General features: G+C 52.5%; 1 protein-coding gene, 1 long non-coding RNA gene and 1 other non-coding gene across 4 annotated transcripts in view; all 3 read right to left on the bottom strand.

The window, feature by feature from the left end:
- Nucleotides 1-3,687: 3,687 nt before the first annotated feature.
- TRNAK-CUU (transfer RNA lysine (anticodon CUU)) lies at nucleotides 3,688-3,761 on the bottom strand. The gene has a single exon. It is a non-coding gene; the product is annotated as a tRNA-Lys (tRNA).
- Nucleotides 3,762-6,575: 2,814 nt separating this feature from the next.
- The window catches only part of C6H10orf90 (chromosome 6 C10orf90 homolog), a 230,509-nt gene continuing 217,048 nt past the window's right edge, over nucleotides 6,576-20,036 (bottom strand). For both annotated transcript variants that reach the window (XM_058298148.1, XM_058298147.2), the window contains 3 exons: nucleotides 10,453-10,516; nucleotides 7,547-7,646; nucleotides 6,576-7,460 (listed from right to left, as the gene is read on the bottom strand). In XM_058298148.1, coding sequence (XP_058154131.1) covers nucleotides 7,422-7,460; nucleotides 7,547-7,646; nucleotides 10,453-10,516 — 203 coding nt within the window. In that variant the 3' untranslated portion in view covers nucleotides 6,576-7,421. The remainder of the gene's footprint in view (nucleotides 7,461-7,546; nucleotides 7,647-10,452; nucleotides 10,517-20,036) is intronic.
- Nucleotides 12,616-15,257, bottom strand: LOC131278658 (uncharacterized). The gene is made up of 2 exons (XR_009186037.1): nucleotides 14,986-15,257; nucleotides 12,616-13,407 (listed from the first exon to the last, which is right to left on the bottom strand). It is a non-coding gene; the product is annotated as an uncharacterized lncRNA (long non-coding RNA).

Genomic DNA, 20,036 nt, shown 5'->3' with positions numbered 1-20,036 from the left:
GTATAAGGTATGGCTGTTAATAATAATTCCACATGCCTTTAATTCCCTATTTATCACAAGATCGTATTTCTGTTATAATCTCATGACAACAGAAAAGAAATGCTGGCCATCTGAAATTCACTTATCAGCATTTAAAAACCAAGAAAACAACAACAGTTGAGAGCTACAATGATAAGGGGGAAAAACAGTTGAACAGAAAACAAAACTTTAATTTCCAACCTTGTCCAGGCAGTTGTCCAGAGAGAAGACAGGCTCAAAGCAGATCTTATCTGCTTATCCAATATTTGCTTCCTTAATAAAGAACTGTCCTTAGAAATACATTGTTCAAGGGTCTTTAATTTCAAGGTGACTATTTATTCTTTAGATTTAAGACTTGGCATCAGGTTTATAAAGAGGTAAACTCTTCACAGGCATTTTGGGAAAGCTGCCTCCATCTAGCCTTTTACCCTGAGATACTGAAATGTTAGCTGACATAAATCCACTTCTTGAAAAGTGTCACAGAACAGTCTAGAAGTGGTCAGACCCTGAACTTAAATTATTAATTATGAGAAGTTCTGGATTCTCTGAAGATATTTAAAGAAAAACAGGCAAATGCTGTACCAATGTCTTTACAAAGAAAGACTGCCCTTTAATACCACAGATGTGGCTTAAAATGTTTTCTTTTTAAAGCACTACAAATGTCAGTGAAAATTCAGTGTGGCATCCTAGAAGATTCCCGATAAGCTCAGGAAAGCAGGAATTAACCTTAAGGGTATGCTCACCTCGATGCTGAAATTGTTTCTAACATAAGAAGAGCATGAAAGAAAACAAAACAAGTTTGTGAAGCATCCTGGTTGTTTGATTTTTGCCCTAGCAACCACGTTCTTCCAACCCACTGTCTTTTTGGAGCACCTGGTCAATGCCGAGAGGGCTTATGGGGGGAACTCCAGGCTCCTGCACTCCAGGTTTTTCACCTCTACTTAGAACAGACACATTTGTGCTGCGTTTGCTTTGGGCCAGGCATTTTTCTAAGCACTCAACACACGCTGACTTCTTCTATTTGCTTAAGAACCCCATGAAGAAGTACCAGCATCGTCTCCATTTCATAGATGAGGACACCGAGGCAAGGTTAAATAACCAGCTGCACCAGTTGCTAATTTTTATTATCTCTCAGCTCCAGATTCACCCTTTTTGCCTGCTCTCTGAAGATGGATCCGGGCCCTTTCCTCACTTCTCCTCTGCCAGCTGCACCATGTCATGTGCTGTCAACAGAGGAGCTGGAGAGAAATGGTAGGAGCAAAAGGCTGCTCCCTGGAGCTGTTGCGCTCCCTCCACAGGGCCCGCGGCTTGCACGGCTTCTCCAGTGCCTGGCTGCAGTGCACAGCCCGACGGTCTGCAACGGAGCACCCCAGGAGAGGCAGTTCCCCACGCACCCTGAGGGCGGACATCCCAGAGTCCTGTGGGCACAGCACCAAGTCACCGCCTGCTCCCCTGCTGAGCCACAGCCATCCCCTGGTCACCGCTCTCCAGACCTCAGCCTGGGGTGAGGGAGGGGACGCTCTGCTCAGGGTCCTGGCTGCTGCCCCTACCAGCATCCTGCAGCCTCCTCCTTGCTTCCGACTGGCCAAGTCCTTGCTACCCCAGCCCCCCCTTTCTGGTTAATGACCTTTACATTGACACCCCCCCGCCCCGGGTCAATGTGGCTTCTCTCTCCTGGCTGGACCTGGACTGACGCTCTTGGCCAAGGTCACAGGCTCGGGAGCCGCTGAGGCTGGAGTCCAGGCCACCTGGCCCCTGAGTCCCTGCTTGTGACCACACTGCCACTCGTGGGCAGGATGGTGTGGTGGTTTGCTGAAAGCTGCTGGGAGCGATATACCAGAAATGGGTTGGTGTTCACAGCGGGAATTTATCAGGTTAAGAGCTCACGGTTCTGAAGCTGCGGAAGGGTCCAAGTCAAGGCATCATCGGGAGGCCGTCAGCCCGGCTGCAGCTGTGTCATCAGGCACATGGTGGCGTCGGCCCCCCTTCCCCCCCCTCCAGGCCTGGCTGCGTCACTGCTGGCTAAGGGGGTTTCCTCTCAGCCTCTGGTTCCCAGGGCGTCTCAGCTTCTGGGTTCTTCTCTGTCTCTGCAGATCTTTCTGCCTATGGCTTTTGATTCCCCTGTTTATGAAGGACTCCAGTAAGATTTAGACCCACCCTGGGCTATGCCCTGCTGGAGCAATCTAATCAGATGGCCCAAAACTAAGCTAATCTAATCCCAGGTTCACGATGGGTTTAAGAACATAATCTGCTGGGGTCCACAAGAGACTCAAACCAACCAGATGGCAAAGGCTCTGGTGCAACGTGTGCTAAGAGCAAGGCGCCTAATTCACCCTGGGGGGCCGGGACAGAGAGGGCAAGCTGTCGGGAGAGGATGCCGAGGTGGAGTCTGACGCGGTTTTCCAGCAGATGTGGGAAAAAAAGGCATCCCAGAAAGAGGGGGCAGTGTGAGCAGGGGGCGAGAGGGAGAAGGGGGGTGGCTCAGGAGCAGCAGGCGGCCCTGCCCCGCCTGCCCACCCCTAGGGGATTCCTGTGCGATCGGGGGCCTTCGGGGACCTAACCCTGGCCCTCCGCCGCTTTCCCTGCTTCTCTTGATCCACCTCTGGGCGAACATTCTCCGCTGGGGTACCTGGAAGCACAAGGTAAACCGGCCTGGGCTTCTGGGGTGGAGAGCAGGCAGAGGGGCCAGGAGCAGGTGGGAGGCCCCCGGGGCCCCTGTGTGCGGTCACCCCTCGGGCTGAAGTGTGGTTTGCTGGCCTGGCGAGGGGAGCGGCCGCGGTAGGCCTAATTCCACTGCCCCCATAATAGGGTAGTTGGTCGGACTCACCGCCACCCCTGAAGGAAGCTCGGCATGGGCGCAGAGTGCCCTCGGGTCTCCCCTTCTCGGCAGCCATGCTTCCGCGGCCGCCCCTCCTCCCGGATGGCGCCACACGATGCCTTCCTTCTCCCTGCGCAGGCGCAGGGCAGAAAATTCCAGTCTGCCCTTTTCCCCTCCCCCGACAGCAACAACAGCCAGGTGTGGGCGGAAAAATCCAGCCCGCCCTTTTCCCCTCCCCCGACAGCAGCAACAGCCAGGCGTGGGCGGAAAAATCCAGTCTGCCCTCCACCCCAGCAACAGCAGCCACCAATCCCTAAATCCTGCCCCTTCCCCCAGCAACAGCGACAGCCAATCCCTAACCACCACCCCTCCCCCGTCCAGTACCGCCCACTGACCTTTCGCCAGCAACCAATCAGAACAGGGCGTGGCTTCGACCAATCAGCCTTCCCCAGCCCCTATAAAACTGTTGCCTTTCCCTCAGTAAAGTGGACTTGCGTGTTTACCTTGTCTCCGCGGTGGTTCTTCTGCCGTGCGCCCTCCAGTCCTGAGAGCCCCCGACAAGGGCCTGGCCTCCCTTGTCCCCAGTTCGTCGCCTGCTTCTCCGGGCGACCCCTTCATCGCCGGCTTCGCCGGGCGACCCCTTCGTCGCCGGCTTCGCCGGGCGACCCCGTCAGCCGAACCGCGCCACCCCTTGTGAGACCGATCCCTCGTCTGCTGCCGGACCGACCCCTCGTCCCAAGTGGGACCGACCCCTCGTCTCAAGCGGGACCGACCCCTCGTCCAGAGCTGGACCGACCCCTCGTCCGCAGCCAGACCCCACCTCTACCGACCGAGCAAGCCGCAGCAGTTGGCGCCCAATGTGGGGCTCGAACCCACGACCCTGAGATTAAGAGTCTCATGCTCTACCAACCGAGCAAGCCGTCGCAGTTGGCGCCCAACGTGGGGCAAGGCAACTCCACCACAGCCTCACTCCATAACCTGGCGGCCCCCCCCTCTCTTCTCACCGTGGGACTTCTCTCGTGCAAGATTGCTGCTACCTGAGCCTTGGCTACCTCATATGATCCACGGCGGTCTGGGAGAATCGCTGGATGGCTTTCTCCTTCCATGTCGGGGGCTTATACCGACCCGCTATGATTAAGAGGAGCCTTGGATTTCTCGGGAGCGCGCGCTTGCACGTCTGAAGTAATCCTACCACAGCCCTACGCCCTCCTCTCTTCTCACCTTGAGACTTCTCTCGTGCAACATTGCTGCTACCTGAGCCTTGGCTACCTCATACGATCCACGGCGGTCTGGGAGAATCGCTGGATGGCTTTCTCCTTCCATGTCGGGGGCTTATACCGACCCGCTATGATTAAGAGGAGCCTTGGATTTCTCGGGAGCACGCGCTTGCACGTCTGAAGTAACCCTACCATAGCCCTACGCTCTCCTCTCTTCTCACCCCTATCTTTTCGCTCTGCATTGCTGCTTCTGAACCTTGGTGACCTCATATGATCCACGGCGGTCTGGGAGAATCGCTGGATGGCTTTCTCCTTCCATGTCGGGGGCTTATACCGACCCGCTATGATTAAGAGGCGCCAATAAAACTCTCAGGAGTGCGTGCCTGAGCACCTCCACTCCTGCCTTCACCTCTGCCTCCTCCCCTCTGCGCTTGCTCCCCTTTGCCTTGCTCCACTGCTCGTCGTCCCGCCCTCCCCTCGTCGGGGCCTTCTCTTGGCCCGCGACCACCGTCAGAGCCCCACCGGCTCCGACCCCTCGTCTCACCGCGCACCTCGGCTCCCATCGCCGCGCTCTCAAGGATGCCGCTCAGCCAATCTGGGTCCCCGGGAGATACGTCAAACCCGCCACCTCAGCAGCGGATGTCCCGCAGGGCACGGCGCCAGATGCGAGTGATCCAACACCAACTGAGCCAGCTCACCCTCCACCCCGAGAGGCAACCATCCAACCCTGAAGTCCGTTCACTGCTCGCACTCTACCGTCAGTACAGACGCCGCAACCCTCGCCATGCTGCCGAGCCAATTAACATAGTCTCTCTCCTTCTCCTTATGCTCTCCCTCGCCACCTCTGGCCAAGCTAACCCCTCTCACCAGCCCTGCTAAACGGCCCGCAACCCGCTTTCCCCGGCCCGCAGCTTGCGGAGCTTCCTCCTATCTCGACCTCACTCCTCTTCTCAGCCATCCAAAGCGTCCCCCGCCCCCCTCCTTTTTTCGCTTGAACCCCTACTGTGTTGCAGATTGGGCCGCCCCATGTCGGCCCGCCCCATTAACATCAGCCTCTCTCGCGCCCATGAAGACTTTGGCCTTCTTATTGTCCTCGCCTACGTCTCCACCACTCCCGACGCTGCCGCCACCACCGCCGCTGGTGCCCTGACGCGACTTGTCCTCACAACTGTGATCCTCCAGACCATCACACAGTCTGCCTCTACCGCTCTTCACAGCCAAGAAGAGATCAACTACCTGTAACGCGCTGTCATTCGGGACTTTTAACAACAGATGGACCTTATAGCCACCGAGATCAACGAGAATTGGACATTGGCCACCCTTGCTTGCAACGGCAAGATACCGCCCCCCAAATTGTACATTTGTATCCCCATCATACTCACCTCCCTCTTCAGCCCCGCTTCCCTCATTGCTTACTGCCTCTTGGGCTTCAGCTACTTGTTGCTGCTGCCACCCTGGCCCTTATTTGAAAAGAAGGGGGAAATGCGGTCACCCCTCGGGCTGAAGTGTGGTTTGCTGGCCTGGCGAGGGGAGCGGCCGCGGTAGGCCTAATTCCACTGCCCCCATAATAGGGTAGTTGGTCGGACTCACCGCCACCCCTGAAGGAAGCTCGGCATGGGCGCAGAGTGCCCTCGGGTCTCCCCTTCTCGGCAGCCATGCTTCCGCGGCCGCCCCTCCTCCCGGATGGCGCCACACGATGCCTTCCTTCTCCCTGCGCAGGCGCAGGGCAGAAAATTCCAGTCTGCCCTTTTCCCCTCCCCCGACAGCAACAACAGCCAGGTGTGGGCGGAAAAATCCAGCCCGCCCTTTTCCCCTCCCCCGACAGCAGCAACAGCCAGGCGTGGGCGGAAAAATCCAGTCTGCCCTCCACCCCAGCAACAGCAGCCACCAATCCCTAAATCCTGCCCCTTCCCCCAGCAACAGCGACAGCCAATCCCTAACCACCACCCCTCCCCCGTCCAGTACCGCCCACTGACCTTTCGCCAGCAACCAATCAGAACAGGGCGTGGCTTCGACCAATCAGCCTTCCCCAGCCCCTATAAAACTGTTGCCTTTCCCTCAGTAAAGTGGACTTGCGTGTTTACCTTGTCTCCGCGGTGGTTCTTCTGCCGTGCGCCCTCCAGTCCTGAGAGCCCCCGACAAGGGCCTGGCCTCCCTTGTCCCCAGTTCGTCGCCTGCTTCTCCGGGCGACCCCTTCATCGCCGGCTTCGCCGGGCGACCCCTTCGTCGCCGGCTTCGCCGGGCGACCCCTTCGTCGCCGGCTTCGCCGGGCGACCCCGTCAGCCGAACCGCGCCACCCCTTGTGAGACCGATCCCTCGTCTGCTGCCGGACCGACCCCTCGTCCCAAGTGGGACCGACCCCTCGTCTCAAGCGGGACCGACCCCTCGTCCAGAGCTGGACCGACCCCTCGTCCGCAGCCAGACCCCACCTCTACCGACCGAGCAAGCCGCAGCACCTGTGCATTGGCAGCACTTCAGAGACGGCAGCTGCTCAGCCCATAACAGAAGTCAAATACAAATCCTTTAAGTTTTGTAATCGTCACATTTATTTCCATTATTGTTTAAAATCTAGTTCATTCTTAACTCCTAGGACACATGTTTGTAAATAATGGACATTGCAATGTGCCCAAGCACAAAGAGCACAGCTGGAGCCCTTTGGCGGTTTTTAACAACACAGCTTATTCTGGGGGTGGAGGGCAGAAAACCGACTTACTGACCCTTTTCTTCAGCCCATTTTGCCCTCGCAGCTTCCAGGGGAATAGACTTTAGCCAAAGGACGAGAGTGCTGAGAGTGGAGGTGGAGCAGAGCCAGGCCTGCTCTGACCAATCCAGGTCCCAGGGGAACGCAGGCAGCTTTGCCCCTTCGTGTCTGCCACCGCGCCCCTCGATTCCAAAGGCAGCTTCTGGTGTTCCGTGGAACAGGGAACACAAGTCCAGAGAGGTTTAAAGCTTACTATGCAATGCCCAGGATTTTGGAGTTTGCAGAAGTGGCAGAAGGTCGGATTGGTAATAAAAAAGTAATGGGTTTTGGTCCCAGGAAATTGGTAAAAATTTGAGCATGTAAGTCCTTTTTACCCTGTAGAAATGGTGGGGCAGGGGGAAATGAGATGAAAAGGTAAAATTTAGAAATAACAATGAAGGCGATAGTGCCGAGGGAGCTACATTAAGATGAGCTGTGGATCGACTCCTCTAGAGTTGTTGCTTCTGTGTGTTTTGGGTTGGTAATCCAGAAAGCTGCTTTCTTTCATGAAAAAATCCAAAGTAAAAATAAGTGTTTTCAGGTAATGAAGATAATGCAAAGTTTAATGGCTTATCCAGCACTTAAGGTCATCCCAGCTCCGGTGACATGGGCCCCAGGCAGCCGGCAGTTAGACTGCATTCCTTTGGAGAAGCTGGTCCAGTAATTGCTACGAAGGAGAAAACAAAGACATCAAGTTCAGATTCGGCATCTGTGCTCCACGATGTCCCCCCCTGCTGGCGGAGGAGTCGGTACCTTTTTGAAGACTTCAGCACGAAGTCTGTTACTCTGTAGGATCACCCTTTTCTTTTGTTCTTCTTTCTTCTTTTTAACTTCCGGCAAGTTATTATAGATTCTGAAACAGATTCAGAAAGCACTGTGAATGTTATGCTGCCAGCGTGTACCTGTTGTGGTGCTACCTCCTGTCTTGACAGCAGGCTCCTGTGTCTCGAAGGGAAGAACCGCTGTGGAAGGATTACCTCGAAACTATGGGATGCCCCGACCAGATGCCCTGACAGCTCCAAGGAGGGGCTGCCAGGATAGCTCATAGTTCCTTGTCTCTGTGCTTCCCAGGGCAGAGCATTACCTGATGGGCAGAGTGCACAGAGGGGGCAAAGCTGGAGGGGCCACTGATTTACTTAGAAGTCACTTTTCCTGCCTCTCCCCCCTCCACTCTGTGACAATTAATGACTTCCTTACAAAATGAAGGAATCCAAACCTACTGCATTGCCAATTGGGAGGTTTACACTAACCCCAAAAATACCTTTTGCCACTCAATTGACAGAAAAGGCACGGGAAGTAAATGAAAGTACTGAGTTATACTGGAATAAGTTCATGTTTTTGTATGCCCTATGGTGTTTCTGGTTAAACTGGTTCCAACTAAACTTAGGCATAGGTTTTATGTCCTTGTTCCACTGTAAACTTGGGCAACACTGAGTTATAAGCAGAACCCAAGGGGCCCTTCTCCTGGACCCTTCTTTCCTACCCCCTACCTCCTCTTAGAAAGTCTATGTGGTGATACTAAAAAATTTTGCTAGAACGCACTGACACAGTAGACTCACTGTAGCCCAAGCATTGGACTTGAAATGCACAGGGCCTCCAGTTAAAACATTTACATTTTGTGTTTAAAAGCCAGCCAAAATCTGTTTAAGATGGCCAGCTGTTAAAATAATTACAACAAAGAATAAAATAAGGACGCCAATATTAGCTGTAACATTATCTTGGTTATCAGCTAGGCTAGGCTGATCACTAGAAAAGGATTATCTCATTTAATCTGCACAACAATGGCCAGAGGCATACAGTACCTGCTGTCATGATAAAAACGTGGAGCCCAAACTCCAGAGAGGTCAGAGGCCTGCCTAAAGGTCCCCAGCTGGGAGTATTTTGTTAAGGAAGTTTCCCATGTGAATCATGGTCCGCCCATACAACAGGACACTCTGCAGATACTTAGGAAACAAGCTCATGGACCTATATATCGTGAAAAACGCAAGCTACAAAAAATGATATAGTTTGATCCTATTATGTTTAAAATGATATAATTGTATGTAGGCAAATAGATCTCTCTTTTCAGGCAAAAAAGAAAGGCCTGAAGGATGTGGAGACACAGGAGAGGCTGATAATGACCCACGTCTCCGGAGACAGGAACTGGGTGGGGGTCTGGGGTAGTTGGTCATGAGGGACTTGAACTTTATCTCCACTGTTTGAATGTGGACACTGAACATGGAATTTAACAATATAATTAATAGTGAAGGATGCAAAAGCAAAGCAAGCCCCTGATGATTCTGTCGGTGAGTGAGGCTTGAGCGCTGGGGTGAGAGCACCCAGGCAAAGGCACAGAGCTCAGTGAAAACCCAGCTACCGGATCCATCAGAGGGGACCTGGCTTCAGGTGGGGGGGTGGCCCACGGCTCTGGATGCAGCGTTATCCAACTCACACGGCCCCCGCTGAGCCTCAGTTGCCTCTTCAGTAAAATGGTAGGGCAAGAACGTTCCCTGTCCACTGATGCTGCTCTGAGAGCTAATAGTTTAATTGCTCAGTTTGCAAGGCTCTGTTAGGGTAGCGTTGGGCTTGTGGACAGGGCAGGGAGCATCTGGCTGAATTTTTTCACTAAGTTGAAAAAGGAATGCTTTTGGGCCAAGGTATAGGCAACTTTGTACTTCTGAAACAGCAAGTCTTAAAACCCAGTGGCCCTTTAAAAACCCGATAGAATGCTGTGAATCAGGCCCTGAATGGGAGGTTCTCTTTTCTCCCTAAGGACAAGCCAAGTTGGCTAATTATCATGGAAACAATATAATCGTGGTCAAAGCAGAGATTTTGTGCCTGGCGTGGGGAGAAAAGTATTCTTCCTATTTCATTAGGTTTTCTAAGTGCACTATCAATTTTATTTAATTATTATAATTCCTCCCAGTGCCGGATACTTTATTGTGAACTAAGGCCGTTTTACTTGCATGACCTTGGCGGGCACTGCCGAGCTATTCCATTTGGGTTAGGAGGCCGGTCTCAGAATGAATGGCAGCCTTTGTGTGCATCAGGCTGGTGAGAACTGGTGGGAGTCTAGAAGAGCAACTAGCCAAGCGGAGCAGGGAGCATTTGCAGGCAGTGGGCTGCCAAGCACGCCACAGCTGCAGAGCCAGCAAGGGCGGCTTGTGGCCCCTCTGCGGCATCCCTGGCTCCCACGCGCCACTGGCTTCCAAGTTCAGAGCCTTTCCTTTAGCTTCTCTCCTCCTCGTAAAACTAGCTTCAAAGGCACATGGTGACAAACGACACCTGCCCAGAGCCGCGACGCGAATGTGCAGACAAGTTCAACTTAAGGGCCTGAGGATCTCTTAGAGACCAATTACTGGGTCGGTTCGGAATCCAAGACCTACCACTTTCCTGAGCTCTTTCCAAGAGCAGCATCGACATTCGGAGGTGCAATTTGCCCAAGGCACCCCTTTTAACCAGCTTTTCAGATGTGCAGCCAGGAAGACCTCCAACCGGACACACGGGCCTGAAATGGAGGCCCTGGCGGACGGCACGTGGGTCCATCCAGCCCCCCACTCTCCTCCCCCAGCTGTATACTGACATGCCACCCTGGGGACGCCCTCTCGGCATGGGGGGACTGGATATTCTGACCAGGCAGAAAGAGACATGTCTCTGAACGACACACACGAACCAAGTACCTTTTAGATCGCATGTGCATCTCCTTCTCTGAAATGCATCTTTCTTTGGGTTTGAACAAGTTATCTGGTAGGAAAAAAAAACAGGAAAGAGGGTTAATTTCGGAAGGTATGGAATGTACCCATTTCTAGAGCAACGCTCTGGTGTGGACACTGGCACGAGCTCTGTACTGACCCTTGGTCTCAGCCACGGGCTGTCACGGATACTGCAGGACTCGGCAGAGGCTCACCACACGTGGCATGCCCAGGGCTGGTCCTGGCAGCAGCTAAACGAGGGCATGCAGTACTAGGGTGGCAGCTACTCCATGGGGACTCCTTTGGATGCTTCACTTAGCAACGGAGAGTCGTGGCTTCCGGGGCAGCGCCAGGGCAGCATTAAAATGCCATCCTTCCCCCACGCTTAGAAGTCCCATCCTAGGTGTTTGCTGCTTCTAAGGACAAGGGACTCCCCCAGCTCTCCCGAGAGCATTTTGAGCGGGGGCTTTCACTGTCGTTGGTCATCCTCCACCAGGGATGCCCGCCTCCGCCATGTGAAGCTCGCCTTGCTCCCTTTCTGACATCCCAACGTGATGGACCAAAACTGACATGATCGCAAAGCATAGTGTCACTCAGTTGGGAAGGTCACAGTGACCGAGAATCCCTGTGACTATGGAATGCTTTTCAGTATCAAGGCACATTACTCATCACAACGATGCTTATGGATACACTTACAAGCCAATAGTATGTTTTATTTAAATTAAAAAAAAAAAAAAAGACTGTGTCCAGGGGTCATTTGCCATAACTCCGAAATCCCCTTGGGCCTCTCAGCCCTACAGGTTAGCCGTGGGCTCGGCACACAGTGAAAGTTCCCGGGTGTGGCTGAGCAGCTTCTGTGCTTTCTAGAACACCTGGACATTCACAATAAGCAGGCGGGCAGCTCAGCATCCTTGGAAAGCACCGGAGAGCTGGAGTGGGTGCTCAGTCACCCCCAGAGAAGAGCCCAAGGTGTTTCCCATAGCTCGGCCCATCTCCCTTGCTCAACTCTCCTGTGGAGCAAATGTGATCTTCGTGGGTTTCAGAATATGCAGACTTTTCCAGAATCTCCAAGAAGGTGGAACAGAGACAGGGACACTAAGAAAATTTAGGATGTTATTTTTCCCTCCTAGAGAAATACAACAGCTACTGTTTACAATACAGAAAACAACACAGTGGCTGAGCTTGTATTCCACGATTTATTTCACACACAAGAGGAAAAAATGGCACCATTATGCTACTTCAGAGACTGGACTCAGAGGAGAAATAGGCGAAGGGAGGAAGAAACCACAGGAACTTTGCCGATTAAAGGAAAACGAGGCCAGTGCTCGGCTGCCTCCCCGGCCCACCCTCAGCTTTCCCTCAAAACAGGGCCAGAGCGAGGCCTCGGGAAAACACCAGTGGCATCTCCAAAGAAATGGGGAGTCAGCTAGTCAGACAGGGTCTTGGGCAGCAAACAGCTGGCTGCTTGAAGTTTCCTTCTCAGATGGGGAGAAAGAAGCTTGTATAAAGAATTAGATTCAAGTCAGGAGCTAGTCATGTTTCTGTGGGGCCAGTGTGGACAGTGTCCCAAGGAGATAAAAATTGCATTTGTAAGATTTTCCTAATCTCAGTTCAATTGCATGTGGTCTGCTCTGGGAAATTCTTTTTTTTTTTTTTTTTAGTTTGTTTCTTTAAAGCACCTGATACCACAATTAAGTTCTGGTTTTATTTCCAAGAGGAAACAAAAGCAAATGTGAGCTCTTTGGCACCTCCACTGTTTTCTTTTTTGGAATCTCCACAGCCTGCTGGGCCATAGCAGATGTTTAAACTCTGGGCCCAGCAGCCCATGTTTGGTGCAAAACAAGCAGGTCTGTATCCGAGGGGGCCCTCCTCAGCTGGGGGCTCGACCCCACACCTTGCGGGAAGCGTTTGCACCTCGGTTGCCGCTGGCTTGGAGTTTTCACAGCATCAAATGCAACTGAGGACTAGCTGGGAGGGGAGAGAGGAGGAGAGGGGATCTGACCTCCCCGGAGGAGGCTGTTTGAAAGAGAGCAAAGGGCACCTTGTAAGGGACCTCGCCCTCACCAGAGTATGAAGAGCACCTGCCCGAGAGCCGCGCGGCAGTCTGAGAAGGGGGTCGGGGCGGGGAAGCAATGAGACAGGCCCAAGGGGTCTGTTTCATTATTTATAATTCTGCTGGCGTTTATGGGATGCCTCTGTACGGTATCTCATTTCTTCTTCAGACCCAGTAACACGCCCATGATTCTTGCCATCTAGGGTTGAGGAGGCTCAAAGGCCCAACTCCTGCTCTGAGTTGTCCTGCTCGGTGCAGAGCTGGGGCTTCAGGCCACATCAGCCCAGTCCACGCAGGCAGTTAGCCTGGAATACCACCACCCCTGCATTCTGGGAGCCATGCACCAGAGCTCAGCTGTTTCCTGGGAGGCCAATCCAAAATTTGTTCCCCAGATACTCCTTCTGCCCTCCTTCTACATTTAATGAGCAACTACTATGTTGCTAGAGGATGCCGTAGAGAAAAAAATCAGGCAAGAGCCCTCCTGTCCTCATGAGGCTTCATCTGTTGGGAGAGGAGATGGTCCAGAACCAGAATCTCCAGATGATTCCAATGCGAGGCCAGCACTGGGAAGCACCCACGTTGAGCTTTTGGTCCACGGAGTAAGAACTACATGGTGTTTCACATGGGAGATCTAATTTGCACTTGTACAAAGATAATGCCAGCTGCTTTCCAACCCGTGAACTGGGTGGAGGAGATGCAAAGAAAGGGCAGCCAGAGTCCAGTCACGGCGTGATTACAACCCAGTGAGCCTCAGGGGCTGGGCAGTGGGAGGATTCAGGACTCAAAGATGAGTGAGGGGCTGGGGGAGAATTAAGGATGGTGCCCAGACCTCGGGTTCAGGCAACTCATTCATGTGACGGCTGTGCATCTCTCGCCTGCTTGGTGCTGGGCTGTAGGGACACAAAGGAAACTATCAGAAAAATAAGGACTGAGGTCCACAGGGAAAGGGGAGAGGTCGGGGGGGGTGGGGGGAGGTCAGGTCCACCAGGGAGGAGCAGGCGGGTCTGGAACGGCTTCCTAGCAGAAAGCTGAGCTGAGCCTCGGCAAAGAGAGATGCTCCTGGCAGTGGGTGGAAGCGGCGGTGGGGGGGTGGGCAGCCCGGGCGTAGGTACTAGCGCTGCATGGACCTGCCGAGCTGGTGACGGTTCTTCAAGGAACCAGGGGCCATCTCGGTTCACGGGAAGGAAACCCTTCCTGCACACACTTGGTTCAAAAATAGTGAAACCCCACTATCAACTTCCTTAAAATGGACATCCTGCCTTCATAAAGGAAAAGCGACTGGTGAGGATCATTTCCAGCCTGCTTATGGGTCTTTTACAGATTTTCCTGGTAGCTTCGTGCATTCTAATTTGCTAACATGGAGGAAAGAGAACTGAAGTTGTATTCATCTCCCACAATCATTCAAATGGAGGAGGTTTTTTTTTTCAGTGAAATTGCTAAGTATATTGCCCATTTCTGTATTTCTGAAAAATCCTTTTTTTCCCCCTGAATCTTTTGCATTCTGGCTCGTTACTGTATCCAAACTACAGGGCCTGTTGTTAACTTAATTTGGCAAGGCCAGGCTCGCTCAGCCCTTGCCTCCATTTCAAAGTCAGCCAACAGCCAGGTATGGAGATTTGCAGGCTGCTCTGGAGCACGAGCCGAGTAAAACCCAGGCCGCGGCATCCCAGCCACCTCGCTAAACACGCGTGGGTGTTTATTACCAGCCCGGCCTACACGCAGGCCTGCACACACACACGCCTGCACACACACACAGGCCTGCACACACACGTGTGTGCACACACGGACAGGTGGCCCCAACACGCAGACAGCTGACAGCGCCATGAGAGGCAGCAGGCCCACTGACAAGGGCAGGATTGGTTGTTTATGGGCCAGGGCTGCTGTCTACAGCGCTGATTGCAAAGCTTCGTTTTCCCTATTGACCAAGTAATCTAAATGATAATCAAGTTCACACCAGATGTATTAGGATAATTCCCTTCCAGAAGTCTATTTTCTGCAGTTACCCTGAACTCTGAAGAACGTTCAGGCGTTTGCTTCCCTTAGAAACACCAAAACCAAGAGCATCTTGCTGGGAACCAAGAGATAACTATTTGGAATGGAGATGTCACATTTGTATTTTCCTAAACCCTAAAAAGCAACCCCAATACAGGTGTAGTTGAAGCTCACAGGTGGCTTAGGCCTATTTAAAAGCCAATGAGCAGCTGGTGGCCCTGCCACTGGAGTGTGACATCATGGCTTTCAAGATTTAAATCCCTTTACGTGAATATTGTTTCTGCTCAGCTCACCACAGTGGGACTTCTAATTTCCTTGACGTCGTCAACAGCGGAGTGGTGTATCTTGGACTAATTAGCCCTCCAGAAATTACAGCGTGTAGGCTACATAGTACAAAAGCAAGTAAAACGCCCGTAGGTTGTTTGGCTCCAAAGTGCTCTTATGACGACAAAATCTGGTGCTGGATAAATACTCACATTTCTCTGGAAGTTTGTCTAGCCTTCTGCAGAATCCTGCACAGGGATGACAATTACATGTGGTAAACAGCTTGTTCTAGGGCCAGGAAGGTAAGTGGCAGTGGCCCAGATGCTGGCATTTATACGAAAAGGACACCGCCTACCAATTATGACCCAGACAGAGCAGGGAGATGTGATGTCACAATTTCAAAAGCGCAAGGAGGCTCTTAGGCCCTTTTGGTGAAGGACTACAATCTTAAGAAATGGAAAATAAACAAGAGGTCTCTAGAGAAACCCCTTCCTTTTTGCACACTCAGGTTGAAAAACAAGGGGCTCCTGGCCAGGGCATGTGACTCATTCGCCTTGAGGGCCGAGCTCCTGCAGAGCTTCACCCTCCAGGTAGAGCAGGGTCACTGCCTGGGGCTTCCAGGAGAAGGGGTGGTGCCCAGGGGCTGAAGGAGGGGCTCCAGGGAGGGTCCGCCCCACCAGGGCTTTGACGAGAAGGGCCTCCAGGCGCACTGGCAACCTGTGAGCCTCCTACGGATCTTCCCAAAGGGACGTCCCTTGATGTGATGGGACCCGCAAACCAGGGCTTTGGCCTCTCCAATTAGGGGAGCCCTGCTCCCCAAGTCAAACAAGGCATGAAGTAGCATTCTGGAGAGAAATGGGGTGCTCTTCTGTTGCATCTCTTAAGGTCATGCATGTCCGTACCAGTGGAGTGAGCAGATGCTGTATCATCAGCCCCTTTCTCCTCCCCTCTCCCTCAGTGTCTTCTTTTGTGATTCTGGGCTTTCCAAGACTCTCCAAGAGGCACATGCACCCCTAAAAGAAGGAGTCTCTTCTACTGCATTTGCTTTAGTCCCCCACCTCCAACGTCCCCACTCCCTCCCACTTTCACTCCATCCCCAGGTCACAAGACACCAACAATTTACTATTCCCATTTCGTGGCTGGTCACTCCCCAGGAGGCCCAGCAAGGGACACAGAGGCGCAAGGATCTCCATCGGCCCCCGTCAGAGCCATGGGGACCACTGCAGAGGACTGTCCTTTCTCAGCGGTGGGTCCTCCTGCACCCCCTTGTAGCTTGGGCCACCAGGGGGGCAGGCAGCCAGGACCCATGCGACAGCACACCCCCCATGCAAATTCATAACCCCATGTCCCCACAATCCAACGACACCAGACCTCTGCTCTTGACCAGAAGCTCACAAAGGGCACCTCCAGCACAGGCTGCGGCCGCTGTCCCCCATGCCCCATCCCCCAGGGAGCTTCATGGGAGCGGGCCAAGCAGTGCCCAGTGGTTTCTGCAGTGAGCACACCCCGGGCAAAGTCGAGGGCCGACCAGCTGTGGAACGGGCAGTGCTGCGCGACCTCTGCGAGTGAGTGACCTCACACGAACAGGGCAGGAAATTCAGAGTTTATTTCTGCCTACGTTCCTTCTGCACACATAAAAATTATACGAGTACCAGTAAATTACATCTTACGCTTTCACGGCGTGCAGAGGAGGATTCCTTTGGTCTTTCTGACCATCCCTGGCAAAGTCAAATGCCTGAGTCCCGGCGGGGCCAGGTCAGGGCACTGGGCGCCGGTGCCCTAAGCTGTCCCGGATGTGGTTCCTTCCTTGCACTTGGGGGAACGGCAACTGCTTTGAAGGTTGGAGGCTGCCATTCCTGCAGCCCCCAACAGCCCCCAAGGCTCCCAATTCACACGGCCGAGGAAAGGGGCCTCCTGGTCTCTTCTTCACAGCTGAGGACTCCAGAAAGGGGCTGGCCGCAGGTCCCACGCAAGTGGGTGACAGTCCTGAGAACCGAGGCCCTGAGGGAATTTTTTTTTTTTAAGACTTATTTCTCTCCCCTTCCCCCCAAGTTGTCTATTCTCTGTGTCTATTTGCTGTGTCTTCTTCTTTGTCTGCTTCTGTTGTTATCAGCGCACTGGAATCTGTGTTTCTTTTTGTTGTGTCATCTTGTGTCAGCTCTCCGTGTGGGCGGTGCCATTCCTGGGCAGGCTGTACTTTCTTTCACGCTGGGCGGCTCTCCTTACAGGGCGCACTCCTTGCGTGTGGGGCTCCCCTACGCGGGGGACACCCCTGCGTGGCAGGGCACTCCTTGCGCGCATCAGCACTGCGCATGGGCCAGCTCCACATGGGTCAAGGAGGCCCGGGGTTTGAACCGCGGACCTCCCATGTGGTAGACGGACGCCCTAACCACTGGGCCAAGTCCGCTTTCCGCCCTGAGGGAATTAATGGGATTTTTTCCTCTGCAGAAGATATTAGGAAATGGTTCTCAAGGTGGGGCTTCTGCTTTCATTTTGGCGCCAGCATTCATGCGGCTTCCACCTGCCTTCCAGCCCCCAGGCCGGCAGCTTGGCGTCACCTGGGGACTTGTTAGAAACTCAAATTCTTGGACAGTCCAGAAATTCTGGGGCTGTTTCAGTGATCTGTACTTTCAGAAAGCCATCTAGTGATTCTGATGCAAGGGAAAGGCCCACTGATCTTAGGAAAAAAGAGAGATAGTGAAACAGTCAAGCCCTTGCATGGGTTTTCAGGCTCCGAGAAAGGATTGCCAGGTGAAACACAGGACACAGAGTTGAATTTCCATGTCAGAGCAAGAAACTTTTTTTTTTAAAAGATTTATTTTATTTCTTTCTCTCCCCACCCCTGTTGTCTGCTCTGTGTCCATTTGCTGTGTGTTCTTCTGCGTCTGCTTGCATTATCAGTTAGCACTGGGAAACTGCATCTCCTTTTTATTGCGTCATCTTGCTGAGTCAGCTCTCCATGTGTGCAGCGCCACTCCTGGGCGGGCTGCGCTTTTTTCACATGGGGCCGTTCTCCTTGCGGGGTGCACACCTTGTGCGTGGGGGCACCCCTGCGTGGCACAGCACTCCTTGCATGCAGCAGCACTGTGCATGGGCCAGCTCACCACATGGGCCAGGAGGCCCTGGGTATAGAACCCTGGACCTTCCATATGGTAGATGGATGCTCTATCAGTTGAGCCACATCTGTTTCCCAAGAACTTTTTTTAAAAAGTATAAATATAACCTAAATATTGCCTAGGATATACTTATACTAAAAAAAAATAAAATTGTTGTTGCTCTGACATGAAAATTCGGGAGCCCTGTATTTTAATTAGATAAGCCCGGGAACCCTACTTGGAGGGCATCCCTTGCCATGGCAGCAAATGATCCCCTAGCCAGAGTCCCCCATGCCATAGCCTGAAGCCACCCGTAAGGGGCATGCTGGGATGGCAGCCTCTGCCTGGGTTTGCGGTTAGCTACCCGGCAGTTTACTGCTTCCACCAGCCATTTTCTCAGCTCACTGTTATGGCTGAGCCCTCCCTTCTGACCTGGCTCTCTCTTCTCCTTGGTTATTCACACTGTGACACCTGGGATGCACTTTCCAAATGGATGGTGACTGCCTCCTCCAGCTCGGCAGCTTCGTTACAGGTGTCGGGGGTGCTGCCCACCTCTCCTCGCAGGGCCTGCTGCTGGGCAAGCATCCAGGGGGGCAGAGCCGACCCCAGACTGTGAAATGGGCACCACAGCCTTCTGCCCAGCAGGTGCCCGGGGGCCCTCAGCCATCACTCCCCAGCAGGGCTAGACCAAAGGAAGGCAGATGCTGAGAGCGAGACCACCTGCCCACAGTCCCAGATTTCTGAGGACAACAGCAGATTGAAACTCCAATTGGGATTTCTTTAGCAAGGTATGGTAAACATTTCTGTAAGCGAAGATTCCTGGAGCAGTGTTTTCAAAGTGAAGAATTAGACAAATGCATCCAGGGTCAAAGAAATTTAGCGGAAAAAAAGTTAAAGTTAAGTGGTTTCTTTGCTGTAGGACTTATCAGTGCCTTTGGCACACACTGGGTAATGGGAACCTACAAGTGTATACAGTGTACAGAACATTTCTCAAAGGAATCAGAAAGGCTCATTCCTCCTCTGGAATGTGAGGATACTGGGAAGAAAAGTGAGGTCAACTGGCAACATTAACAGGTGTAATTAGTTCTCAGTTTTCAAAAGTACTATTCCTGGTCGTGGGAAAGGATTCAATCTGTGGGTATAAAACCAAAATCTGGTATACTTTCTCCACGTTTTCTTAAAAATGTGGGGTTTTTTGTTTGTTTTTAGGAATGCCAAGTTTAAATTACTCACTTAAAGGCCCTTGAACAATGGCCCAAACCTCCTGCCACACCATTAAACAGCTATTTCTAGTACAATAATGATCAAGTAACAGAAATCCATTGTTTGCTCCAATTCCAGGGTTTCCAAGCATTTTTTAGAGAACCGCAAAACATGGTGATTTATAGATGACTAATAAACCTCATGCTGGTTGCCAACTCTAAGAACCAACGGATATGAAGTGAATTTATCTCCTTAGTGTCACTGCAAGGTTTATTACAGAAACGTGCAGAGGGATAGAAAGGACACCCTTGGAAAAGAAAACCAAGGCAACTGGGAAAAGGAGTCTTCCGTAAAGCCGGGGTCCTGACCATTCTGCAATTGTTTTGACCTTCCATCAGTTCTACTGTCCTTTAAGCCTACTTCTAATCAATAGACATACATTGATACGTCCTTCCCACGTTTCTTAAAAAACACGCACATTTCTCATCGGCCTGTGAAGGGCCCTAACAATGAGCCCATGTGAGTGCCTGAATTGGGGAAAAGGCCTTTCAGTTAAATTATATTTCCTGTATTTTCTGTGGACTGATAAAGTAGAAATTAACTTACTTCTATCTGATAAGCACGTGAAAAAATTCCTTTGTGAGTAACATTGGGAAAACCTGCCCCAGATAGTTTTTTAAGTGTTCTGTGGAAATCCATTCAGCGGACCAGATCAGGCCAGAGCCAGGGCGGCGGGCTGGCGCTCAGCAAGCTGCACGGGTTGCAGCACGTTTTTATTGCAGCGAGGACGCCCGCTGCCATCTCCTATCAGCTGGGTCACCCTCCAGCCTGATGCTCCGGGAATGCAAATTAATTCTAATACTGGCTCTAGCCACAAATCACCAGCAAAGGCAGATCTGCTGGCGGAGGACCTCTGCAGCACTTCCTGAGGATTCCGTGCCTCTAGGCTGGAGATGTGAACGGCT

This window comes from Dasypus novemcinctus, chromosome 6 (assembly GCF_030445035.2).
Source record: "Dasypus novemcinctus isolate mDasNov1 chromosome 6, mDasNov1.1.hap2, whole genome shotgun sequence".
Taxonomy (NCBI): Eukaryota; Metazoa; Chordata; class Mammalia; order Cingulata; family Dasypodidae; genus Dasypus; species Dasypus novemcinctus.
The sequence above is the reverse complement of the archived record's forward strand: the minus strand, read 5'-3'. Positions and strand labels throughout refer to the sequence as shown.